The sequence below is a fragment of the Theropithecus gelada genome, chromosome 12 (assembly GCF_003255815.1).
Source record: "Theropithecus gelada isolate Dixy chromosome 12, Tgel_1.0, whole genome shotgun sequence".
NCBI lineage: Eukaryota > Metazoa > Chordata > Mammalia > Primates > Cercopithecidae > Theropithecus > Theropithecus gelada.
In genome coordinates this window covers 12,661,708-12,689,683 of record NC_037680.1, presented here as the reverse complement: position 1 = coordinate 12,689,683, position 27,976 = coordinate 12,661,708, and the positions used below count along the sequence as shown (strand labels likewise).

The 27,976-nt window shown below is 44.2% G+C and overlaps 1 protein-coding gene across 1 annotated transcript in view; it reads left to right on the top strand.

The window, feature by feature from the left end:
* The window catches only part of TMEM163 (transmembrane protein 163), a 261,536-nt gene that overhangs the window by 136,842 nt on the left and 96,718 nt on the right, over positions 1-27,976 (top strand). Inside the window, exon 3 of the mRNA XM_025404662.1 lies at positions 27,501-27,544. Coding sequence (XP_025260447.1) covers positions 27,501-27,544 — 44 coding nt within the window. The remainder of the gene's footprint in view (positions 1-27,500; positions 27,545-27,976) is intronic.

The window sequence follows — 27,976 nt, the reverse complement described above, 5'->3', positions numbered from 1 at the left end:
AGAAAACAGGAAAAAAAAAAAAAAAAAAAGGATGGATTTGTTTAGGTGATGACAGCAAGAACATTCAGAACTTAGGTGAATCCAGAACTTTTAAATTCAGTGTGTCTGTTCATTTGGACAGTGAGTCTGTCCAAAAAGCTTCTTAGTGTTAGAAACTTCAAATTTGTTTTAAAAAAGTCACGGAAGAATTGTCCTAAAACATTAAGTCACTTATAGCTTTAGAATTATTCTTGTAGATGGATAGATTATGGTGATGTGATTTTAAATCCATTTTATTTTGTAGTGTGAGAAAAACAAATGAACTTTGTGAAAGAATTCTGTGCCCCACACTATAAATGCTTTGATAAACTGGAAAGTTTACCAGTAATCCTTGCATCGAAAGTTCTAGCGGGAAGAGTTGCCCCTTTGTAGATACAAAAGTGTCTTCTTGGATTGAATTGGGGATTTGGGGGAAGCCATTCACAGGACAGCCTGCTGTAAAACATCAGGTGGGACATGATAGGTCCAACGCATCCTCCCACCCAGGAGGGCCTGACGCCATCCAGCCTGGGGTGCTGGAAACTTCACCTGTGAAGTTTCTCTCCTGCGGGAATAATTGAACCATCTATTTCCTTTTGTGATCGCTCTCTCCATTCAAATACTGGATGCATCCAGGATGGAAGTTTGCATCTCTGTGGCAGGGAATTTGGGATGGAGGGAATCTAGTGAGATTGTTGGTGAATAGAGCAGTCTCTTTTTACCTCCCTTCTGAAAATGCAGTTAGCCTCCACTTGGCTGAGCTGTAGTAAAATTGTTGCTTTGTATACACACACATGCACACACACACACTCAAACCAGTTATTTATCACTTAGGCCATGAGATTTTACATGATCTGAATTACTGAGTCTAGGTCCTGTGTCAGATTACTGGACATGCAGAGACAGGAATAATCACAGCTGCTTGTTAGTATTACTTTGATTGTGCACAGTATTTTTCATACTAATTGTACCGTGGGGGAAGCGTCGTCCAATGCCTTTTGCTGTTCATTATCAAATCAATCTTTCCAAATGGCTGCATGCAACATTACACATACAGACACTAACCACGATGGGAAATGCTTCCCTGTTCATGGGCATGACAAGCTGCAAATACAACTGGCTGACAGGAACGTCACGCATTACGTTTCTGGTTCTAGAAAGGCTAGACCAGTGCAGTGGAGGCGTTGACATACGCAAAATATTCTGCTCTTCCCTTAGTTGGGTGTGTCTGAGTGCTTCTGTTTGGCTTTGGTGAAAGTAATCCTTTTGAAATGGGGCACATCCAAAACAGGAAATAGTGTGAGCAGAATCTGTAAGTGGACTTTTTTTTTTGAGCAAAATCTTGTGATTAAGACTTTTAACGAAAGCCTACCAGAATACTGCATAGCTCCTCTGAAAACTACCCTTTCTCTTCCTCTTGTTTTTAAATTATGGAACTAATATAACTGTATTATCAAAAATAGGAAAATTAGAGGGTTAAAAGAGTTCAAAATTTCTCCTTTTTTTATGATAGAAGTACAGTCGTTCCTCCGTACCCGAGAGGGGTTTGTTCGACCTCGCCAAACAAAAATGCCCGGATGCCTAAGAGCCTGATGTGAGATGTGATAGTATTTTGCATGTAACCTACACACATCCTCCCATATACTTTAAATCATCCCTAGATGTCCTTATAATACCAAATACAACGCGAATGCTATGTAAATAGTTGTTCTACTGCGTTTTTATTTGTATTATTTTTGATTGTTTTCTCCCCCACATATTTTCAATCTGTGGTTGATTGAATCCACCGATAAAGAACCCACAGAGAAGAAGGGCTGACGGTAAATATCTCATGGGCATGAAGGCTTCCAAGGGTGGGTGGGGAGGGCTGGGGAAATGCCTTCCAGCTGAGATAGATGTGTCTGGAGTACCTGGGAACACCTGCGGAGACCTGCAGTGTGAAAAGGAGAGAGGCTGGTCCCTTTCCTGCCCCCTCTCTCCCAGTCCTGCACCTCTGGCTGTAGCTCCTCCGGACTAGCTTCTTTCTCCCTCAGCGCCTCGTGCAGGGCTCCAGCTTGCTCTGGGCTCTGGGGACGCGGTCTCCTCCTCTCACTGCGGCCCTCCGCGAGGAACTGACTTCTGGCCCTTGTGCATTTCTGGTGCCTCGGCGTCCCAGCTGTGCCTCCTCTGACCCTGAAAGTAAGGTACAGTCTCTTCATTTTCACCGTCTAAGGTGACTTCTGTTCCCTGCCGGGACCTTGGCTGATACAGGTGATTCTTGAGGGAAGTAACAAGACCATTTGGAAGAGCCATGATGTGTGCTACAGAGAAAGAACACAGATTTGGGCTCTCAAAAGGTATCAAACTAGAGTTGACGCCATCCATATCTTTGAGTGTGCATGTATACGTGTGTATATATATGACATGTAAATGTCTCTCAAAGGCTCAAAACAATGGCAGGTACCCTAATTAAGTTCAGGAAAAGTCTACTGGATGTCTGTTTTGTGCTGGTCTCAGCCTCATACTGGGGTCAGGTTGGAGCAGGAATTCACAGAGAGGAATAAGATAGTTGCAGCTCCTGGAGCTTCCAGGCCAGAGGAATCGGAACATGGCAGATAGTAGTTGGGATGGAATGTGATCATGCATAAAGGTGTTTATGAGGTTTAGAAAGAGCTGGTTCTGCAGCATGTCAGCAGCGAGTAAATATTAGTGTCTGTGTTTAATATTTCAGTTTAGGAGGTAAAAGAGTTGTTCCCTACCTCCCATCCTGAGATAGTGTTTTCCTGTCTTCTGGGAAAGGAAGGAACTCCCGTGCATCAGAGGAACTTCGGTAGACCTGTCTGCAAGGTGACAAGTTTGTCCTTCCTTTTCAGGACTTGTAAGTACTTGCAGATGCCTTAGATTTTAAGAAAGGTGTGACTCCTGCTGGCCCCAAAACCTTCAGCTTTGTAACAGAGAGACTCAGGAGAGGCCAGGCCATTATCTCTGTCTCCTCTTGGTTCCTTTTTGTGTGAGAGACCCTTCTCTCCTAAAAAGAAAATCTTGGCCTCTGAGAGGCATTCTGTGTGATTGAGAAGGAGTCCTGCTGGGCCATTTGTTCAAGGTTAAAATTCTTATAGCCACTTAATGCGTGGCCCTTTTATGTTAGGGGAGCTTATTCTGTCAGCTAAAATTAGGTCTATATGGGATTAAACCATCAGCACTGGGGATGCAGTTTTCCCCCAGGTGTGGCCACACCAGGCCCTTGTGGCATTTTTGTTTTCTAATTTAGGGCTTGGTGAGAAATGCAGCAGTCACAGGCTTGTCTCACAACTAAAACCACTTTGTAGAATTTCACAGGCAAGTCACAGTCCATAACCTAATTCTTAGCGTCTTTCTCCCCAAGATCTCCAGGACTTTTCAGAATCCTCACATCCCCTCAGTTCTTCCTCTGTATCCCCTGGTCTCACCCAACCCCGCTCCGGCTGACCAAATGCCTTTTCCTCCCGGGTTACTCTTGGACACTTCTGTAACCACCACCCTGAAAACCCTCCCTTGACCTCACACCTTCAAATCCTCATCTTACTGCGTCCATGGTGTCATTTGTTTCTTTCAATGACTCCCAGCTTTGTCCAGCTTCTTAAACACAGGTGTTCCCCGAAGTCCTTCTGCATCCTGGGTTCACCTCTGTGTGGTTGGGTCCCCAGGAGTTTCCCCCTTCCTGGGGTCTGTCCTTTTTGGAGACCTGCCTCCCCCAGACATGCCTCATTTTGACTTGGGATGTTCTCTCATGAATGCCACCTGCTCCCACACACCTGCTGAAATCTGCCTAATTTAAATCAAATGAGGCTCATCTGTGCAGTCTTTTGTGTTCTCTCTCCACCAAACCAGATCCTCTTTAGGGATTGCACTGTTATGGTCCGATTTGGTAGGGAGCTATAGCTAAGGACCCTTATAGCTGCTTAGATTTCTTCTACCTTCCCAGGGCACTGGGCATTCACTCCGTGTGGTGAGTGACACATCTCATGACAGCGTGACCCAGAAGGATGGCATGGAGCTAGGAAAAGCCTGAGAAGCCTGTGTGTGTGTGACTGTCTGCCCTACCAAACTGTGAATTAATAGGCAGAGATTGTTCTGAGCCACTTCTATACACACTGGGGGCCCCCAGCATTGAAGGCAAGGGTGAGTACAACAGCAGGGTGTCTGACAGCTGAGGGGAAGATTCTCAGCCTGGCTCTTGGCTGACAGACGCAGGAATGGGCACTGGGGGTGGGGTAGGGGCCTGACCATGGTTCAGATGGCAGATGGATTTGCTTCCAGAATGGCTTAATCAGGGTCCATTCTGTAGATGAAAAATCAAGGCCAACCATCTTTATAAGGTTATTCCCAGCTCTCAAGTACCTGTGGTTTGTGGTCACTTACGTCCTCTCGATTCTTCCCGCTCAAGCTGTGCGGAAGAACCCCAGAGTGCCAAGAAGGTCGTTGTGTTCCCCTTCTCTCCCTCTGGCCTCCCATTTTGTATGCTCAGGACCGCCACATGGTCCCCTTGCCCCAACCCCCACAGAGCCTCACATGTCTGGGCTGATCTTGCTTGGCAAATGGACCATGCCTTCTCTACCATGTAGTCACAGCCCTGCTACACCACGGGGACCTTAGTGCATATTAGAAAAAGCCCTCTTCTCCTAATGTAGATGCAGCCCCATGCCAGGGTGCTCAGTCCAGCAAGCCCAATAGCCTGGGTTGCAGCATCCACTCCATCCCTCACCTGGGAGCCCTTGGGCAGTAAATCTCCAGCACAGCTGCATCAAATCGAGCCATCCAGCAATCTGCTGCCTACTTGCAGCTGGGAAACCCGATAGCATGATGGATCCTGTTAATGAGCTAACCTTCCCATTTGGTCTTCAGATAATTTCTTCATCCAGGTGGACGTGTTCTTGGTGCAAATTTGAGGAACACTGAAAGACCCTGACAAGTACTAAATAATTTTGGAAAAGATGACATTTGAACACATCTTCCTAGATTGTTTTGTTTTTGTTTTGAGACAGGGTTTCTCTCCTGTTGCCCAGACTGGAGGGCAGTGGTGCGATCTTGGCTCACTGCAACCTGCACCTCCTGGGCTCAAGCGATTCTCCGGCCTTAGCCTTCCGACTAGCTGGGACTACAGGCACCACCATACCTGGCTAATTTTTGTGTTTTTTGTAGAGATGGGATTTTTGCCATGTTGCCCAGGCTGGTCTCGAACTACTGGGCTCAGGCATCCTGCCTGGCTCGGCCTCCCAAAGTGCTGGGATTACAGGCAAGAGCCACTGTACCCGGCCACGTCTTCCTAGATTTTGAATAGAGCCTATGTCATAGCTCTGTTTTAATGCTTGGCTATTTTTATTTTTTTCTATAAACACAATTTGCAGATCTTATTTATTTTTATAGTATATACCTGCTCTGTTGCCTAGATTATAGGGATGTGCTGCCATGCTGTTTGGTAGTATGAGTTTTCTTTCTTAGTCCTAGTTGCTGCCTTGATTTCCCAGTGTTTTCACAGTGGTTTCTAAAAATTGGCTGTAAATTCTTAGAAACATAATTAAAAACACAAACTTCTGGGCAGTAGCCAGAGGCCCTGAAACACAGGCCACATAATAGCTGATGGCTGTCTGGGCAAGCTCTGTTTTGTGGGTCCCTCCGGAAGTTCACCCCAAGAGTTCTTTACTCCCTGGGTTCCTGGGCTCTAGAAATGGAGGCAGCATTGCTACCGCATCCCAAGCAGAACGGCCCAATTGGAAACAAAAGGCATTTGAAGTGTTGCAGAATGCAAAGACACAAAGCCTAAAACAGTGAAATAAACTAAAATGCAGTCTAAAATTTATGGGAACTGGAATCCTGGTTAACTATGTTCTTAATTCTGTTTTCTCATTTTTATTATACATCATTGCACTTAACACAAACAGCACAGCACTCTCGGCATCACCTCTGTCTCCACCCTCTCAAGAACTGTGAATTGGCCTGTATCTGTTTAGAAGGGAGTTTCTCAGCCTTGGTGCTATTGGTATGTGGGGCCCTGATTATTTGCCGTGGGGCTGTCCTGTACCTTGTAGGCTGTTTAGCAGCATCCCTGGCCTCTACCTGGTAGAAGCCAGTGGTGATGACCTCTCTTCCAGCTGTGACAACCAACAATGTCTCACTGCCAAATATCCCCTGGTGGCTAAAAGTGCCCCCAGTTGAGAAACACTGGCTTATACCTTTCTGATACATTTAAATACTACTTTCTAGACTGAGCCCCCTCTATCCATCAGCTTTTATGATTTGACAGATATTTCAGGTTAGAATACGGAAGCATTCTCAGCACTTGGATTCTTCTAGTTGCTGGATGATGCACAATGAGAATCTGTTCTGGAGAGCAATGACTGTTCTTGTGTTCCTGCCTTTGTGGCTCCTTTGTGCAGTGTGATACTGAAAACGTGGGGGAAGACTGGATCTCTATTGCCTTAGGCCATGTAAATAAGCCCCTTAATTTTCTTTAGGCCAGTTGAGCCTGAAAGAATCACAGATTGCTCAGGAACTAGACAGGGTGTGGGAGATCCCTCGGTAGCCAGTCCAGCAGCTTTGGTTGTGGGGCAAGATGTCCCGGTCATGTTGATTCTTTCCAGATTCAACACTGTTGTAATTCTGGGTAACTGCATGTATTTAAAAGAGGATGCATATAAATAGCATCTAAGTGTCATGTGAGATCTTTGCTACTGCAGCAATCATTTTTATTAGTTCTCTAATTTCAGGAATATTGGCTCTTTGTAGGGCTGTACAGGCCTCCTTGCAGAGGTCGTGAAGGGGAGCTCATTTCAGATCATTAAGGGCTGAAGGGTCTATAATAAGCACACAGTCTTCCAAATTCTGGGAGTCTGGCTTGGTAGGACAGCAAGAGGCAGCAGGAAGGGCATGTGACAGCAAGCCAAGCGGGGAGGATTCTGGCCCTGCTGTTTAGACCAGTTGATGATAGAGGCCGAGTCAAGTTGTTTCCCTATTGAACCACAGCACTGTTTCTGTGAAATAAAGATGTTGGAGTAGATAGAACATCTCGAAGGACTCTTCCAGCTTTAAATGAAAATGTATGATTTTAATTAAGGTGGTAATGAACTGGATATTTTCAGATATAATTAAATAGGATTGGAGAGGTGCCTTTGTCTAAGAGGAGGGATAGTGGTGGAATATTAAAAATTATATTCCATCAGTGAAACTTTCAAGTGATGGATATAATTAATGTTGCCATGGAGAATTTGTGGACTGAGAACAGAGCTAGCTTCACATCCCTTCATTTGCAGTCTCTGCTCTGAAGTGGACAGACTTTGGGAGACACAGGCATCTTTGGAAGATGTTGGGGGTATGGCTGATGACGACTTCTCTCTGCAGCCCTGGAGACCTGTGTGCTCGTTCTAGCTTTGCTGTGTGATTTTGTGCAAGTTGCTCTATGTATCGGGGCTCAGTTCTCTTTTTCATGTGAAGAATTCAACTTTGGTCTTGTTTAGAGAAGGTTAATAGAACTGTTTTGGGCCGGGCGCGGTGGCTCACGCCTGTAATCCCAGTACTTTGGGAGGCAGAGGCGGGCGGATCACGAGGTCAGGAGATCGAGACCATCCTGACCAACATGGTGAAACCCCGTCTCTACTAAAAATACAAAAATTAGCTGGGCGTGGTGGTGGTGGTTGCCTGTAATCCCAGCTACTCAGGAGGCTGAGCCAGGAGAATGGCTTGAACCCAGGAGGCGGAGGTTACAGTCAGCCAAGATCATGCCACTGCACTCCAGCCTGGTGACAGAGGACGACTCTGTCTCAAAACAAACAAACAAAAAACGTTTTTGGGATTGCCTATCCTTAGAAAAGCCTGCTTGCAAGGTTGGCCCTTGGGTACTATTTGGCAACATAACTAGTAAGCAGTTCCCTATGTGAATATTAAACTTTCTGTAAAGAAGTGTGGCTCAGTGTGCCTAAACCATTTGTACAAACCATGTGGTTTATGCTGAATACCTGCTTTCCTTCCAGAAGTCTGGATTTCTGGTACACGCCAGGCAGTATATGGCCTATGCAACAAGCCCCCGGTAAAATCCCTGGGCACCGAGTCTCTAACAAGCCTCCCTGGTACATAGCACTTTGCACCTGTTGTCCCAGCCTGATGCTAGAGGAATTCAATATGTCCTCTGTGACTCCACTGGGAGAGGACTCTGGGAAGCTTATACCTAGTTTCCGCCAGATTGTTCCATGGACCTTCTCCTTCTGCCAATTTAGCTTTATATCCTTTTGCTGTCATAAATCTTAGCCATAGGTGTGACTATGTGCTGAGTCCTGTGGGTCCCTCTTGTGAGTCACCAAAGCTAGGAGTAGTCTTGGGAACACCTCATATAGGTACTTTCTCTGAAAACGTGTTTTGTAAGTAGAATTCTTTGGATTTTTTTTTGGGGGGGGAGTAAAATGTATTTCTGTATTTCAGGTGTTTGTTCCCCTTAAATTGGTAGTGAGAAAAATTTCATGGCAGAGGCAAGTGGAGATGAGCCAGCAGAAGCTCCCCTGTTCTGTGGTCAAACCATAACCTTGTTAGCCATTAGATAAATGCTTTTGATTGTGAGAAAATAAACACAAGCAAGAAAGGGTCAATGCAAAGCGAGACAGTATATGGGCAATGCCATTTCAGCCATTGTTCTGTTCACTGTATTTTACATATTGGTGTGTCCTTCTGTGTTTTTGAATTAGATATAATTGGATTCTTAAGACTGAGGCTATCTATAATTTGAGGGGAACTTGTTTGAAGAAATCCCTTGTGTGAATCGGTTCCTAATTTATCTTTGAGGTGATGCCAAGATGAGTGGGGGAGTACTATGAGCTTTAGCGTCAAGCATTTTGATTAAAAAAGTGTCAAGCATTTTGATTAAAAAAGTGTCAAGCATTTTGATTAAAAGAGACATATGTATGTGGTAGCAGCTGAGAGCATCACAGTTACAAGCAATGGAAATCCTCATGTTAGTTTAAGCAAAATAAATGAGAACACAGTACAGAATGTAAGTGACCGGATTTATGGGGTCAAATGATACCAGAATCCTGTTTCACTCCCTCCATTCTCCTTTCTCTCTCCTCTCTCCTTTCCTCTATGTCAGCTTCATTCTTGGGCTAGTTCTCTACACAGGTGGCCTTGAATTGACCCTAAAGGGGTCCTAGCCCTTACAGTATCAGGGGAGAAAGACCTTTTCTGTCCTGCCATTTATCTCAGTCTCTGAAAAAGGATTCTGATTGTCCTATCACTGTGTCCAGGCAATGGGACACTCTGCAGTCTGGCCACTTGCTTTCCTCTGATGCAGGATAGGATCATGTTACTGTCAACTGCTCCACTAAAAAGGAATAGCTCCTCCTTAGAAAAAAGAGGATTTCTTTTATTAGAAGAAGTAAGGAGGGCAGAATGAGCAAAAATGACTGTTGTATCTATGTATATGTATATATATATGTAGTAGTCCCCCCCTTGTCTGTGGGGGTTAGTTCCAAGGCCCCCAGTGGATGCCTGTAAGCTTGGATAGTGCTGAACCTGATTGTCATCTAATGGAATACATTTCTGTTCCTGCCTTGCACCCACAAATTAATGCCTTTTCCATCTTAACTAAGCGCTTATCATGCACTGTGGCACATTTGCATTTTGAGGTGCAACAACAGATCTAGCACAAATTTCTTTTTTCCTTCTTCATGACTCCATAGGCAGAAGATTCGTTCTTACTATAGATCTTAGCAACATCAGCAAGTGATTTTTTTTTTTTTTAATTTCCTTGTTAACAACTTTTCCTTTTTCCCTTAAAGGAAGCACTTTACAGCATACATTTGACATACCTGGATTGCCAGCATCAGCTCCTCTTGTCTTTGGGGCCATTATGAAGTAAATTAAGGGTTCCTTGAACACAAGCACTGAGATACCGTGATGGTTGACCGATTGCCCAGGGGCTAATAAGTGACCAGTGGGCGGGGAGTGTCTGTAGTGTCTCTGGCGTGGATTTGTTGGACAAAAGGATAATTTATGTCCAGGGAATAATGGAGTGGGGTAGTGTGAGATTTTATCACACTACTCAGAACAGCTTGCAATTTAAAACCTATGAATCATTTATTTCTTGAATTTTCTATTTAATATTTTCATACTATAGTCGACTGTGAGTAACAAACTGCAGACAGCGGAATCATGGACAAAGGGGCACTACTGTATGTGGACCCCAGGAAAAGGTTACATGGCTTCCGTGAAGTTGAGTGTTGGTTGGAGGTAGTCGATGAATGGCTCTAAGAACCATCTCTGAGTACTGAAACAGAATACGACCTTATTTTCCTGGTGGGTAATAATTATATTAGAGGTTTGATCCGGGCCAGGGACTGGGGATGTGACTATGGCTAGAATTCCAGTCCTAACTACAAGGATGAATGTGGGTAGGGGGTCTTCATTCATATGTGTTTCATTCATATGTGTTTTCCAAGTGTTCTTTTTAGCTAAATCTTTGCAGAAATCTTTGACATAACTCTCATTCCTTATGGAGATTACAAAGAAGTCTCTCTGATTGAAATGATGTGGGGATGGGATGAGAGCCCCACTGTGGTCTCTTAAGGCTTAAACCTACAGGGTCTAAGGAACTTGTTTTGGAAAAACTCTAAGGGTGGTGGTCCAACCGTGGCAGTGTTCAGTTCACTGCCCTGATACCTGGTTATGAGTTATTTATTAGCACTGAGTAGAAGTAAAGCAAAACTGTGACTCCTATTTTTATTTTCTTTTGGAGCATCCACACTGATTCATTTTTGATTTATAGCTCAATATCACTGGGAAATTGTTCTGGCTCATGTAAAATGTCAAAAACACAGCTCTCCATCTATAAAATCCTATCAGAGCTCAGTCCAGGCTATTTGTAACTGGTAACCAGTGTCACTGTGGGTCTTTGGCAGAATGATTTCATGGAGTGTCTGAATCTCACTTTTGAGAGTTGTATCTTTCATGTTTGTTCTTGTGACGGATTTCCCGGACTTCCTTGTGAAGTTGTGTTGATTGGTCGATGGATCTGATGTTGTCTTTGTGGTTGTACTCTCCTTACTTTACAATGCTCACAGGGCTCATGGATAGCTAATGCACTTGTTAATTCAGAAGCCAGACCTAAGAATTCTTTTCTTTTTTTTTTCTTTTCCTTTTCCTCGTCTTTCCTTTTCCTCGTCTTTCCTTTTCCTCGTCNCCTTTTCCTCCTCTTTCCTTTTCCTCCTCTTTCCTTTTCCTCCTCTTTCCTTTTCCTTTTCTTTCCTTTTCTCAGTGCTCCCCTTACCCTGACTTTGAGCAAGGTACTTTGTTGACTTCATCAAGACCAATCTGGCTCAATATCTGCTCTTCCTCAAGGATTCACTTGGCTGTTTGGGTTGACAACTCAGGGAAGGTGGTCACAGAGAGACTCTGCATGGCCTTTTCTAAGTAGAATAAAGATTAATTTTTGTTTGTTTTTGTTTTTTTGAGACTGAGTCTTACTCTGTCGCGCAGGCTGGAGTGCAGTGTGCTATCTCGGCTCACTGCAACCTCTGCCTCCCGGGTTCAAGCAATCCTCTTGCCTTAGCTTCCCAAGTAGCTGGGATTACAGGCACCCGCCACCATGCCTGGGTAATTTTTTTGTATTTTTAGTAGAGACAGGGTTTCACCATGTTGGCCAGGCTGGTTTCAAATGCCTGACCTCAAGTGACCTGCCTGCCTCGGCCTCCCAAAGTGCTGGAATTATAGGCGTGAGCCACTGTACCCTTCCTTCTTTCCTTTATTCTTGTTTCTCTATGTAGCCTGTTCACTTACACTAAAAGTTAATGAAAGCTGGTGGTGCCCTACTGGAACACAATAGATCTGGGGCACCCCAAAATATATCAGTTACCACACACTTTCAAATAAAGGGAGTTGTATGTTGACTAAATTACGTTATTCTATTATAAATCTTACTTGAGTCTAGTTTTGTTTTCTTAAGTTAGAAGAATGCTAAGACTTTGCAGTTGCCTGGGATATGATGGCAACCTTTAAAATGTAGAACAAGTAGGTTTTCAGCCCTAACAGAGGAGACGATGTAGCCAAATGGACCTTTTAAGCCACTGCAGAATGTGTTCTCTGACCTTTGTATCTGCCCAGTGCTCGTCCAGGAGAGTTACATCATTGCAAAGATTTGCATCTGTTCCTCCTCCTCTTGATTCCCCATTAACATCATCTACAACTAGGAAGGAAAGGTTTTGTTGCAAATGGAGAAAGGTGGTATCTTGGGGACTTAAATTTTGGGAAATCCCTGACTCTTTATTGTTATTACTATCATTATTATTTGAGATGGAGTTTTGCTCTTGTTGCTTAGGCTGGAGTGCAATGATGTGACCTAGGCTCACTGCAACCTCTGCTTCCCAGGTTCGGGGGATTCTCCTGCCTCAGCCTCCTGAGTAGCTGAGATTACAGGCGTGCGCCACCACACCCAGCTAATTTTGTATTTTTTGTAGAGACGGGGTTTCACCATGTTGGTCAGGTTGGTCTAGAACTCCTGACCTCAGGTGATCCTCCCGCCTCGGCCTCCCAAAGTGCTGGAATTATAGGTATGAGCCACCACGCCCAGCCCCTGACTCTTTATTTTATTTTGTGAATATTGGCAAATCAGGATCTATTTGCTTTGTAACTGTATAAGTGGTGAGTAGACCTAGGTAGTTTAAAATATCAGTAACTTAAATCTCTCACTGCACAAGCTCTTTTTGGCCAAATCCCATTTAAGTCGATGGCAAGGAACGCCATAATTACTAATTCTCAGTGGCTATGTGAAAAGTGGTTTGGCTGCTTTCTTTGGTTGTAGAGCATGAACCCCTATCTTCTGCCTTGGAAATACGTGCAGATATTATACATACACAGAGTAAGAAAACCTGAGCATATGGAGGGGTGTATGGTGGAATGAGAGCTGCCTTTCAACCTTGTACTCCCAGTGCTCTTCTAATGAGGTAATCATCTGGAATTTCTTGTGTAGCTTCTCTGAAATTGTATCTGTACATATAAAAAAATTTCTGTACACACCCATGCATACACACGCACAAGCTTTGATAATCTATTAATTACCGTTATTCTCTCACTACATTTTGCAGCATTACACATCTATCTTTTTCAAGAGCTTAATGATATGGTATGTATGTGTAATAATTTATTAAACGACTCTCTTATCAATGGACACCTAAGTGGTTAATATTTTGTTGTTATACATCTGTAATAAACACTCTTATATGTATTCTTTCTGCATTTGCGCCAGTATAAATGTAGAATATATTTCTCAAAGTGGAACTTGTTGGGTGCAAATAATGTGTATTACATTTTGTAAACATCTCCAAGCTGCACCGCTAAGAGGCTTCCCCATTGACATCAGATGAGACTTGTCCTCATGCCTTCACCAGCACTCAGAATTTGCAAAAAAAAATTTTTTTTTTTTTTTTTTTTTTTGAGACAGAGTCTCACTTTGCCACCCAGGCTGGAGTGCAGTGGCACGATCTCGGCTTACTGCAACCTCCGCCTCCCTGGTTCAAGCAATTCTCCTGCCTCAGCCTCCCAAGTAGTTGGGACTACAGGCACACACCACCACACCTGGCTAATTTTTGTGTTTTTTAGTAGAGACGGGATTTCACCATATTGGCTGGGCTGGTCTCGAACTCCTGACCTCGTGATCCGCCCACCTCGGGCTCCCAAAGTGCTGGAATTACAGGTGTGAGCAAATCCTTTTATATCTGCCATTGTAAAAGGTAGAAATGGTACTGATCTTTATTATCTTCTTGTTTATTCAGTTTTGCTACTGTATGTTTATCAGTTATTTTAAATTCCTTTTCTAAAATTGCATGTTCAAGGTGCTTTCTTGCCTTATCTTTTAGGCTCTTGGGCTTTTAAAAAATTGACTGATTTGCAAGTATTCTTTTAAAAATTGAAGTATAATAGACATACAGAAGCGTCATTGATGAAAATCCCATAGTTTAATGAAGTTTCACAAAGTGAACATAACTGTGTAGCCACCACTCACACTCATCTTCCCACCTGAGAAGACCTGTTCATGCCCCCTCTTTGTCACCACTCCCTGCCCAGGAGGTGACCACCAGCCTGAATTCTACCACAATGGATTTGCTTTGTCTATTTTTGGACTTTATACAAACCAGATCATACATAGATTATCCAATGAGTACTTTTATGTTTGCCTTTGCTGAGATGCATACGTGTAGTTGTGATTAGCTGTAATTCAGGTATTGTCATTGTTATATAGTATTTCATTAGATGAATATACCACCAATTTATCCATTTCTATTGTTGACCAATGTTTGTGCTGTTTCCAGTTTTGGCATTTAGGAATAATGCTGCTGTGAACATTTTGTAAGCATCTTCAAGTATCCACATGTATGTATGTATGTATGTATGTATGTGTTTTTTTTATTTTTATTTTTTATTTTTTGGAGATGGAGTCTTGCCCTCAGTCACTCAGGCTGGAGTGCAGTGGCCCAATCTTGGCTCACTGCAACCTCTGCCTCCCAGGTTGAAGTGATTTTCCTGCCTCAGCCTCCTGTGTAGCTGGGATTACAGGCTCCTGCCACCACACCTGGCTAATTTTTGTATTTTCAGTAGAGACAAGGTTTCACCATTTGGCCAGGCTGGTCTTGAACTCCTGATCTGAGGTCATCCACCTGCCTTGGCCTCCCAAAGTGCTGGGATTACAGGTGTAGCTCCTGCACCAGCCATACATATGTATTTCTGTTGAGTATACATCTAGGGATGGAATGGCTGAGTCATGGATTAAGATCACTTTTTTTGCTTTTTTTTTTTTGTTTGTTTGTTTTTTGTTTTTTGAGGCAGTCTTGCTCTGTCAACCAGGCTGGAGTGCAATGTCCTGATTTCGGATCACTATAACCTCTGTCTCCTGGGTTCAGTCGATTCGTGTGCCTCAGCCACCTGACTAGCTGGGATTACAGGCATGTGCCACCACACCCGGCTAATTTTTGTACTTTTAGTAGAGATGGAGTTTCACTATGTTGCCCAGGCTGGTCTCAAACTCCTGGCCTCATGTGATCTGCCTGCCTCAGCCTCCCAAAGTGCTAGGATTACAGGCATGAACCACCGCACCTGACCTGATCAGCTTTTATAGAGACAGGCTGCCAGTTTTGGAAAGTATTTGTACCGTTTTACACTTCCACCAGCAGTTCTTGAGAGCTGCGTTGTATTGCATCCCCACCGATGTTTGAAATTGTCAGCTTTTTTATTTTTGAGCCACATTTTGCGTATGTAGCGGCATCTGTGGTTTTAATTTTATTGTCCCTGGTTACTAATAAGTAGAGTATATTTTCATATGTTTATTGGTCATTTGTGTATCATCTTTCATGAAGCTTGTTAAGTCTTTCGCCCATTTTTCTATTGGGTTGTTTTTCCTCTTTCTTAGTGATTTATGAGTCTGTATTCTGGATACAAGTCCCCTGGTAGTTATGCTGTATAAATATCTTCTCAACAAACTCGATGGCTTGCTGTTGTGCTCTTTGAAGGGGGTCTTTAATGTAGTTCAGTTTACGAGTCATTTCCCTTATGATGAATGCATTTATGTCTTGTTTAAAAAAATCTTTACCTTTCCCCAAGATGATGAAACTCCCTGACAGCATTCCATTTCAGATCTCTCCTATGTTAACCTTACACTTTCATATCTACAGCTCATCCACGGCTTTCTCTGTATGGAGTGAGGTAGGGTCATAATTCAGTCATTTCATATGGATGTCCAACTGGCCCAGCACCATTGATTGAAAAGAACTTTGTTTCCCCCATGTATTTTAGGGGTACTTTTGAAATGTATAAATCTAGTAACCATATGTGTGTGGATCTTTTGCTTTGTGATCTTTGTTTATCCTTATGCTAATATTATTTTATTTACTGTAGCTTTGAAATCTTCACATCTGGTAGTGACTGTCTTCCAGGTTTTTTGGTTCTGCTTGTTAAGGATTGTCTTGACTATTCTTTTTTTTTCCCCCCTCCCCGCAGTGGAGTCTCACTTTGTCGCCCAGGCTGGAGTGTGGTGCCGTGATCTTAGCTCACTGCAACCTCTGCCTCTGGGTTCAAGCGATTCTCCTGCCTCAGCCTCCCGAGTAGCTGGGACTACAGACACCCGCCACCACACGACTGGCTAAGTTTTTTTGTATTTTTAGTAGAGGTGGGGTTTCACCATATTGGTCAGGCTGGTCCCGAACTCCTGACCTCAGGTGATCCATCCGCCTTGGCCTCCCAAAGTGCTGGGATTACAGTCGTGAGCCACCGTGCCTGGCCTGTCTTGGCTATTCCTCATTCTTTTCACTTTCCACATGAACTTTGGCTTCTTCTTATCAATTCTCTTGCCACCTGCTAGGATTTTGATTGGCCATAGTGAGGCTTCCAATCCACAAACATGGTATGTTTCTTCATATATTTAATAGTTATCTTTAATTTCTCCTAAAATATTTCATTGCTTTTCTAGGTAGAAGTCTTGCATATTTTTTTAGTTTCATTAGTTTTTTCCTAGGTATTTGATAATTTTGCTATTTTGAATAGAGCCTTTTAAAAATTACATTTCCTTCCTGTTTGTGGCAAGTATAGAAATAACTGGAATTTGTATATTCACTTAATGTGTGGTGGCCTTGCTGAATTCACTTCTTAATTCTTTCTTGTTCCCTTGTTCTGTCTGCCAGTTTGCCAGTGCCTCACTGCTTTAATAATTGTGACTTTGTGGAGAACCAGGCGTGAAGGGAGCAGTGGGCAGCTTTAATTTGAGTGCTTATTCTCGGGGTACCTGATCTCAGTGATCAACCTTGGGGAACATCTTCCTGCCTTGAATGTAAGAGAAGACTGCCTGGCTGGCAGTGGAGCCTTGGCTCCCCTTGTTGATGAAATGATGGTGTCTGATTCTTGTATCAGTGTCTGTCTGAGCAAGCACTCCTTTGGTTCATGCCTTTGCTCTCTAGTGTATAGAGTATCAGGAAAGTGTCCAGGGTTGGATGCTGGAGCTCAGCTCCCAGCTTGCCATTGCATATAAGGGACAATTGTTTGGGCTACTGATGACTGTGCCATCTAATTGTGGAAAAGTCTAAGCTCTGCCCAAGATTTGATTGAGATATGTTATCAGCTGTCAGCATCTTCTCCTAGCATGGTCTAAATTTTAATGCATTTTGTAGATTCTCTTTATAACTTAGGTAATTGGGGGTTGGCATTTTCTGGTTTCTTTGATCATTTTATTCTTTTTCTAGTTTTTTCATGTTTCTTGTTGGTTTGGGTTTTATGGAGCAGAGTAGTGAGGAGAGAGGACAAAAGGGCTGTATTTCACCATGTTTAACTTTTATTCTCTGAGTGATCATGTTAATCTTCTAATGACTTTGATTCAGATCAAATGAGTTGGTGTTTGTTCAGCATAGTTTCTTTAAGCCAAATCTCTGGACTCTTATTCAGTGTATTTTTCTTCCTCACAGTATGTTCCGTTCTTTAAAATGTTTCTTAAGCGACTTTTCAAACCAAAGAGGTTCAATGTGTTTGGAATCAGCAGTGCAGACCAAGGGCCATCGCAGTGGCCTGGCAAGGATGACCTTGGGTGACAATATCCACGCCCTTGCTAGCGTTTCTTGCCGGTAGTGTTAGCTTTTGGTTCTGGTCTGAATTAACTGTCACACATTAAATGAAAACCAGAAATCGTAATTGGGGGTGAGAGATTCTTTCAGTCTTATTCAGTTTAACAAGAATTTTTTGAGCACTGACAATGTGCTTGTGCTTGAGCACACAGGCCCTGAGGGTAGAGACAAATATGATACAACCCTTGACTTCAGGCTTTTATGTGCTGCTTGGGAGAAGGCAAGGATCATTTCTGTGTTTTATAAAAGCAAGGCAGTCAGAGGCAGGGAGCTTTGGGACCCAGAAAGACACCAAGCCAAGGTAAAAAGAATGGACTGAAAATGAATTTACCTAGAAACAAGCTTCAAACTCCCAGCAACCTCACAGGTGTTTAACATAGAAGACGAGAGAAGATAAAATGCGAAAGTTCTGTTCTATACATTTTATCCCCATCTCTGTTTATCCAATGAATGCTTTACTTACTAGGCTAAAGGAGCTGCATTCTATGACTAAGGGAAACTTAGGGCTTTAAAAGGTATGTTTTATCAAATTGTTGGGCAAGTAACTGCTGTATCCCCAGCTCAGCAGAATAGTGTTGGAGATATACTGGGTGCTCAATAAGCACTTGTTGATTGAATGAAAGAGCGATTGGTGAGCGTGGCTACTCATGTTAGTCTGGCAGCGTGGGTTGCAGGACATACGTTGAGTGTGGTCTGAGGACTCCTGGCCAGACCTACCTCCCACAGGCTTACTTGATAGCTGTGCTGGCATTGTGGGCAACCCTGGCACCAGGAGGTATAAGAGCAAGTGTTAGGAAAGTGTGAGTGATGTTTAGCAAGAAACTTGTTGCTACTGTTGGTTCTGGCATGTGAGGTCTGCGGAGCAAATGTGCTAACAAGTTGAGGGGCTGTGTACTCCATCGGAGACGGCCCATAAATGCTCATAAAAGTTGGGTAACTGTGGCTTCAAGGGATGTTCCTCCTCTTTATTCCCAGATTAAAGAGGAAGCAAAGTGAAAGTGTGCTGTGGTGTTGAGGAAGTTTTGCCATTAAAAGCTGGGTCTTGTCTTTTTGTCTCTGAGTTGGTGACTCCTGTGTGTGAGACCTCTGACAGCTTCTTGAAACCCAGGTCTCTCCCTGTTGAGTGGCAGGCATCCTGCCCATGTCCCAGGAATGCCGATCCCTGCTTTGGAACGGGGGTCATGTGCATTTCATGTTATGCTAACTGGAGCAGAGCTAGTCTGGTGGTATGTGGTAGAGGGAATGAGGGTGCCCTGGTCCATGCTAGAGTTTCCTTGCGTTGTTTTTATTTGGATTTTTTTCCTGTTATACTATTCTGTGTTGGCTCTTGGCTTTCTGGGTCCGGGGCTACCCTTACTTTTTCCTTCGTCCTAGATCTTTGCCGTTTGCAGATGCTTCAAGCTCTCCCTAAAAGAGTGGTCCATTTAGAGGCTGGTTTCTCCATTATGCCCCTGAAAGTGCCAGCTGTGGCTTCATTAGCTCAGGGAAGGGCTTCTGGGTAGCGCCGCTGGGCCTCCCGGTGTTTTGAGCCCTTGGTCCTGTCTGCCTTCTCCCTGAAGGCTCTGTTTGCTGCATGCTGGAGCTAAGGGGAAGGTGTTAATGAATCCATCTGAAAGTTTTCTACGTGTTCGGGTACTGATCTCGGCATTCAGGATACATCAGGGAACAGTCAAAGCTTTTGCCTTTGTGGTGTTTATATTCTAATAGGTGGGAGTAGGGTGGGGCAATTGAAACGTAAATAAATCCATAAGATAATGTAGATGAGATGTTCTTCAGACCAAGAAAATGTAGAGGTGGGTGACAGAGCTCAGATAGGGAGTGAGGGCAGGTTTCATCACTAAATGTGGTGGCCAGAACAGCCCTAACCTGAAGGAGGGGAGGGAGCAGGCCAGGCAGACCCCTGGAGTAAGTTTGTTCCTGGCAGAAGGAAGAGCCGTGGCCTGGCTGTGGGGAGGTCACCGAGGAGCCCCATGTGGCTGGAGTGTGGAGTAAGCAGGCGTGGCCCACAGAAGAGGAGGTCCGAGAACAGAGGCTTCCTCCATCCTAAGGACCGTGGCCTTTCCATGGAGGCCGATGTGTTCGAGTACCTGGGCTGCGTGTTGAGGATGGCTGGGTAGGGGCAGGGGCATGGAGGGACGAATGAGTGGCTGCTTCCTGTTAGAAATTGGAGCGCAAGTGACTTTTCATTGCCAAGTGGCCCAGAACACTAGTAAATGGCACTCCCTACCCCCGTAGCAGCAGCTCGAGGGCAATATTTTCTAACCTCTTCAAGCCCATTCTTGTGGGTTTTGTAGGTTATTGTGGGTGTGGGATTGGGGGTGGGGGTTGTATAGTACCTGTTTGTATGTAGCCACCCCTTGGTCATGTGAGAGAGACCCGTGATCATCCCTGACGTCTTGGCAAGGATTTGCCTGAGACAAACAGTTGCTTTCCTAACAAACACTTGCTTTCCACAGACAGGCAGAGCCCCGGCGGGTGGGAGGGCAGTGCCTGTGGCCTGCCTAAGGCTAATAATGGTTCTCAGCGCTGTCTGTAGAAGTCAAAGAACTCTCAAAGAATGGTTTTGGTTTTGAGAACCTGGCCATGGTACATTTGCTGAGAGCCAGACCTTCCAGTAGAAAACATTGAAAGTCAGTCCGTGCAGCACAATGAATATGTAGCAGGTACTTTGCTGGACATGGCAGGTTGCTCATGCCCTACATGTGAGGTCCCATACTGAAGCATTACGGGGCCAACTAGATGCCACAGGGGCCAGGCAGGTGGAAGAGGAGAGTGAGGCAGACTGGCTGTGATGTTGCAGGAGAGGTGGGGCACCCCAGAGCACATGCCTCATCTGAACGCAGCATTGGCACCACTGGGAGAAAGGGACAGCCCAGGATGGGCAGATCTCAGTGTTTTGAGAGAATCCAAAGATCCAGATTATTGGTGTTTTCATTATTATGTTTTCTTGTTAGGCAGCAGAAGAGGTGGAACTAAGAGGGGTCCAAATTTCTGTATGTGTGTATGTATTTATGGTGGATGATGGAAAGATGGTTCTCCATTTGAGTTAATTACATAGGTGAGGTTGTTGCCAGGCCTCTGTGTAATAGAGGCTGTCCAATTAAAGTAGGATTGATTTATTAACGAAACTTACAGTCACATAATTTTACAACTTGGAGGTGTTATGGGGCCTGGGGGCATTGCTAAAGAGTGCTAAGGCTCAAGATAATTATTGTGTGACTTTGGAGAGAATGACAGATGGGTCCTCACTTTTGCTGCAAACCTAGCCAGCGATTGAAATGGCATTCTTTGTTTAAGGTTGTGGAGGGGCTGTCTGCACTGATCCTCTGTTGCCTTGCTGGCACCCTTACCTCTTTGTGCATTTCCGAGGTATTTTGTCTCTACTGTCCAGAACCCTCCCTCAAAGCCTGCTGCTGATTCAGCTGCACGATTTGCATTTAGCCTTGCCCTAACAATGGGTTGCCTGGGTCCTGTCCATTTTCCAGCTGTCTTTATATTTGATTTTGAATTTCCAGATGATATGCTTTCTGGCCTGGTGTGTGACTTAAAGAAGGTCTGGTCTTTTAACCAGACTTGTATAAATATTTATTTAAGACTTCTGTTGTGTGTGTGCTTCTGGGAGAGTAGCTGTTATTACCCCTTTGACACATAAATGAAAGTAGTGTGTGTGACACGCAGCATCCCGGGAGGCAGGAGGTCCCTCAGACTGGGAGTGACATTCTGCTCATGCTCCACGTGTTGGCTTTCTTGGTCCGCCACTGCACTTCCATGAACTTTTTGGGCCATTAACGAACCACTCATGTAGGTGATTTGACCTAGAAAGACGGATTCAGAAACTGAAATGTAATAAAGACACATATGGTCATGTGCTGCCCTGTTAGAGCATTTGTGAACTCACAGTGCAGCCTAGTCTCCGATGTGCATCACAGATATGGTTTCTCTTACTCCCTTTTAGACCTCTGGTGATATTTTTGTGAGTTGGATCTTTTTCCACAAATAGATTTCTTTTTCTGATTTAAATGATACGGTGGTTGTAGAAAATGTAAAAAGTAAATCTCAGGACCCCCAAATGACTAATCTAAAGGGAAAAGTCAAGCTGGGCACAGTCTGGCAAACCTGCCTCACATTTTATTCCTAAATAAGATAGCTACAAAGATCGAGAAGCTACATACCTCCCTCACAATTTGCCCACAAGGATATTCTTTGTGGACACAAGACAGACCTCAAGCCCTCCCTCAGTTCACCTGAGACAGATGTATATCCAATTGCTTCCTCTGCCCTGTTGTTTTCACCAAGCTGGGCGAAGGCGTAAGTGATGTTCCTCTACCTTCCGCTCACGTAGAAACTGTGTATTCGGTGAAAGGCTAATCAAAGACTTTTAAAAATACAGCCATTTGTCTGTTTTCTACCTGTGACCTGGAAGCCCCCTCCCCACCTCGAGTTGTCCTGCCTTTCCAGACAGAACCAATGTATATCCTACACATATTGATGCCTCATGTCTCCCTAAAATGTATAAAACCAAGCTGTGCCTGGACCACCTTGGGCACCTGTGGTCAGGTCCTCCTGAGGCTGTGTCACGGGCATGTCCTTAACATTGGTAAAATAAACTTTCTAAATTGATGATCTCTGTCTCAGATACTTTTGGGTTCACAGTAGAAAGGAAAGAAACCCACTTAAATATTCTCACCCTTTAAAGATTAACCACTGTTACCATTTGAGGGAATTTTTTTCTGGTTGTTTTCAATGCAACCTGTAAAGCTAGTTGTTGTAGCACATACTTCATCTTGTATCTTGCCCGAATTCTCTCTCATAACTCTCCTCCTGCTTCCTTTGGCTTTAGCCAAAATGACCTCAGACATGCCAAGTTTTCCACCTCAGAGTGTTTTACTGACTCTTCTTCTCTGGCAGGTTCTTGCCCAGGTAACAAAAGCAGCATAGTTCACTCCCCCATCTCCTTAAGTCTTTACGTACATGTCCCCTTGTCAGTGAAGCCTCTTCTGATCTTCCCATTCAGTTTGCACCTGTGTTGGCTAGAACTCCCCCTGTTCCAGACCCATCCTTTCCTGTGGCACCCAGTGCAGGACCCAACATACAACCTGTCTATTATCAATGCCATTGTTCTTTCTAATATGCTAATAGAAACATTAAGCAGTAGTAATTTTTCTAAAAAATATTTTGAGACAGGATCTCCCTCTGTTGCCTAGGCTGGCTTACAGTGGTGTGATCTTGGCTCATTGCAACCTCCACCTCCTGGGCTCAAGCAGTCCTCCCACCTCAGCCTCCTAAGTAGCTGGGGCTAGAGGTATCTGCTACCACGCTCAGCTAATTTTAAAATTTTTTGTAGAAATGAGGTTTCACTATATTGCCCAATCTGGTCTCAAACTCCTGGCCTCAAGCGATCCTCCTGCCTTGGCCTCCCAAAGTGCTGGGATTATAGGTGTGAGCCATCACTCCAAGCCAGCAACAGTACTCTTTGCAAAGGCTTTAAAATATCTACCTATAGCCTATTCTTTGAATAAATCATACCTCAATCATCACCCTACTATGGAACATTTAGTTACATCTAATGTTTTGCTGTTATAAATCACATGAACCTATTATGAACCTTTTGTGCTTAAAGTATTTTTCCATTTCTTATGCATTAAAATACATTCTTGAGCATGGGATTACTGGGTCAACATATCTTGTATTAAGACTCATATGGCTGAAAGTGATAGAAACTCAACTCAAACTGGCTTAAGCAAATCAAAGGAAATGGTTGGCTAATGTATTTGAGAAGTAGAGGGATAGAACAGTCAGGACTGATTTAAAAGGTTCAGTCTGTCTTCGGGAGTCTGATGTGTGTTTTAGTATCCACTTTCTTCTTGTGTTGGCTTCATTCTCAGGCAGTCTCCTCCCACTTGTGTCAAAATCACCGCCTGTAGCTCCTGTGTTCATCCTCCTATCTCTAAAATCTCCTCGAAGGAAGACATCCCCTTTCCAATATTTTCAGCAAAAAGCTTGGCACAGGTTCTCATCGGCTCAAATTGAATTGTGCCATTTTCGAATCATTAACTCTGGACATGGGACAAGGTAATGGGATATACTAGCATGGGAATAGGATCATCCCACCCAAATCACTTATTTTGAGGGTAGGGCAGGTGCCATTCCCAGAGGAGAATCAGGATGCTCTTACGGGATGGGGACTGCATGCTGGGCTGGCCCCAAATGACACATCTTCATTTTACCTATGAACATTTTAGGGACTCTGTGTCTTAAAATAAATTAATAAAAAGAAAAAGCCAGCAGAGAAAGAGATAGGAGCCCAGTTGCATCCTAAGCATGCATTTTTTTGGATGTGTAACTGCTGCCTAATCAGATAGCAGTGTGTTTCTACTCTGACCACATGGGGCCAAGAGCAGACTTCACAGGAGAGCTCTGTCCCACAGCTGCCTGGTTGCCCATCTCTTTGTGGATGTGTTGCCAGTTTGCAACATAATTGTTGGAGTTCAGAAGGGCCCTTGTTTCTTGTCCACTGTTGAATAAGCACCTGCCTTGAAGGCATTGCGGCCTTTGTTGGCCCTGTGGTGGCTTTTCACTACACTCAGCACATGTGCATGGAGCTCCAGGTGCCTCTACCACGTAATCTCTCCCTTGTAATCATCCTGGCTCAGGCCTGCCTCCAAGCCAACCTCATTCTTAGCATGAGGGAAGTTGGAAACTTCCTGGTGAAAACCCCATGGGAGTTGGGGGGTGGGATGCTGTGTAAACCATTCTGACCCTTCCATTGAGTTTGTTCTTATCTCAAAATGGGATGTGTCACGGTGAGTTATGAAACAAATAAAATGAAGTTATTACTTGACACTCTTCAGAAATTGCTGAAAGGCCATCTGAACGCTTTCATTTGGATCCTGTGCTAATGACTATTTGCTGTTATTTAGTAGGAAGAGCTGGGGAGTTGGTCACATAAAGGAAGCTGTCAGAGCTAAGGCTGTGTGGAGGGCCCTTCAAAGTAGTCTCAATTCCCCATGCAATTTTTGGCATTTCTCCCTTTCCAGCTCATCAAGAAAATTAGATGGAGCCAATTTATAAGTAAATAACACATCTCTGTTAAGGACTCTAGGTTAACTTGCAGCCGTCTTGCTCATATTTTCCGTGGTGCAGACGGGATAGAGAGTACTAATATTCCACTTGTGCTCTAGGTCATCCATTCTGTGGCAGGCTTAATTCTCACAAGTGGATCTTTCCCACATAATTTTGAGAGTGTTGGAAATCATGGACACAACACTCCAGTTGAGTTGGGGACACCCCACCTACCATTTAGTGGCCATCTCCTTTGTTTGATTCCAGATTCCTAAGACAAGATTTCTTGTCTTTCTCAATATAGTCAAGTGAATGTCCACTTGAAATCTGTTTTGAAGCCATGGTTCACTGCTGGTGAGACAGGTGCTCTTCTGCCATAGCAAGTCACGGGGAGTGCTTTTCTAGCTGTTCCTTTTCCGTGGTGCTCAGCCCCAGGAGCGCAGGTGGAGACAGACTGGGAGCCCAGTGGCAGCTCTTCTCTCTTTTTTTTTTTTTTTTTTTTTTGAGGTGGGGTCTCACTCTGTCACCAGTTGGAGTGTGGTAGTAGCATGATCTCGGCTCACCGCAACCTCCGACTCCCGGGTTCAAGTGATTCTCCTGCCTCAGCCTCCCGAGTAGCTGAGACTGCAGGTGCGCACCACCACATCTGGCTTATTTTTTTGTATTTTTAGTAGAGGTGGGGTTTCTCCACGTTGGCCAGGATGGTCTCGATCTCTTGACCTCGTGATCCACCCGCCTTGGCCTCCCAAAGTGCTGGGATTCCAGGCATGAGGCACTGAGCCTTCTTTTCTCTGTTGTAGATCTGGAGCATCTGTGCACGATGTTAGTTGGAATTAAAAAGGTTTCCACTGCTGATAAAGAAGCAACCCACAAAAAGCACACAGCTAAGATATTCTAAAAACAGGTTGTAAAGGGAAAGAAAAGATATCCTCCTTGACTTATTTCTGTGAAATTTTGTTACGCTTAGTTAACAGTTATGGAGCATGTGCTGCGAGCCAAGCTGTGTTTTATAGGCCGCCTCGGTGCTCACAGCAGTCCCGCCAGCGATCAGCTGCCTTTTTTTGCACATGTCAGCATGGCTGGGGAATTGATGTTCTCCGGAAAGGGCCGGTGCCCCTTTACAGCACCATACCTGTGTGCCCTGTGAAAACTCCAGCTGGGGTCACCATGCACAGCTGGCTCTGCCCTTCTCCCTGTGCCAGGAAGAGCAACAGCAGGGCCTCCTGGAGGAGCTCATGTCAAAAACAAAGGTGGTTGCAGATTTAATGGGTTGTATTCCGCCTCACACAGTTTGAGCACCTGAATATGGCTGAGTTTCAGGAAGGGCCTGGAAACACGCTTGGACACCAGTGGTTCACTCTCCCCGGTGCTGTGGCTTTCCCATGCTTGCCTTCCTGCTCCTCAGTCTTTATGGCAAACAGTGGCTGATGGCAACTCCAGCATTTACAAGTTGCTGTTCTAACCACATAGATTGACCAACTAGACTCTCTCAGTCTCAAGTCCTAAATCACAGAAAATGAACTCTGGTTCATAGTGGATCAGGCGCCCTCCTTACAGCTGGAGGGCACAAGGCACAACACGTTGTCTGAGGACTGTCCCTGGACCTTGTGGAGAGGACAAGGAGCAGGTCCTAGAGAAGGGACATTGTGATGAGCTGATGGAAGTCCATGTAGGCGCTGGCCTCTGTGCCTCCCACCCACACCTCCTACTGCGCCAGTGACCACTTGTAGAACGTAGGCCTGGGAACAAGCCACTGCCAGCTTTGCTGACCCTTAGTGTAGGGCTTTAGTCTTGGTTGGAGGTGTATGTATGCTTGTTAAATATGACTTTCTTCTGGAGATCTGCCTTTGTTATGTCAAATTGAGACGTCTTTGAAGCTGTCATTGCTTTAGCACAAAACAGAATTAGGCAAAAGTGCTACCCAGTTGACGTTCTCCAATTTAAAAATATGGATCAAGGCCGGGCGTGGTGGCTCACACCTGTAATCCCAGCACTTTGGGAGGCTGAGGCGGGTAGATCACCTGAGATCAGGAGTTCGAAACTAGCCTGGCCAACATGGCAAAACCCTGTCTCTACTGAAAATACAAAAAATAGCTGGGTGTGGTGGTGGATGCCTGTAGTCCCAGCTACTCGGGAGGCTGAGGCGGGAGAATCACTTGAACCAGGGAGGCGGAGGTTGCAGTGAGCCGAGATAGCACCTCTGCACTCCAACTTGAGTGACAGAGCAAGACTGTCTTAAAAAAAAAAAAAAAAAGAAAAAAAAAATCAAAATGTGTTGTAATTATAATTGTGGCATTGACATTTGTAGACATCTCTATTTGTAGACATCTGTTGTTTAAGATCATTTGTCACTCTTTTCTAAACAACTGTTATTGGTGTCTACATTGGATTTTAAACTCTGGTGCCCACAGATTTTTTGTCATCTATCTTAGCAGTGGTGTATGCCTTAGACACACCACCTTATTATGGCAACAGTTTTGGGTGGTTGGAGTTTTACTTTGAAAATTTGATATAGTTCCCAGTTGCTAAATTCTCAAAGTATCAGAAGTCATTTGATTGACAGCTGTTTAAGCAATTGTATTTGGAAATTGGCCCTCAGGTGTTTCAGAACACTGTGAGGGGAAGTTGTTGCAGGTAGAGTCTGGGAATCTTTTCAGTTCACGCCTCATTTTAAAAAAATTCTTAGGTTTTACACGTACAGTTAATTTTTAGTTTTATTCTCTTGGAATTTCCCCACTGATGTTTAAAAGGCCATGTAATGTATTAATATACTCAAAAATGAGAGAGGTTTTAAAATATTCTGAATAATATTTTCTTTCTTTTTAGCTGTCTCCGTTATGAGGTACAGCGCCTCTGCTTTTGGGTTTGCAGTAAGTAACCTGAAATGTACTTTCATCAAGTTTTGCACGTTTTTTCATAAGCCCGTAAACCTCACCCTGAGCCCTCAAATGAGGGTGGTTAGCCTATGAGAGCTTAGCATGAGAAACATACTTTATGGAAACCCACTTCTATTAAAAAATGAACATTTAACAGAATTATACTGCAATGAGGACTGTATAATTCTCAAGCACAGATGGGGAGGAACCACATTTCCCACAATGTGCTTGGGTGAGAGGATGTTTTGGGCATTTTAGCCCTTTTTTGCCTTCCAGGTTGTATGTGGACCTGGTACGCACAGGAGCAAAGCATTTGCTGGTGTAGGCAGAGGTTTGCGAGTTAAGATCAGGGCTACTCGTGCTAGGATGAGTCAGTCTGTAGCCAGCTAAGGGTAACCTGGCGTCCCAGCCGGCCTCCTGATGGAA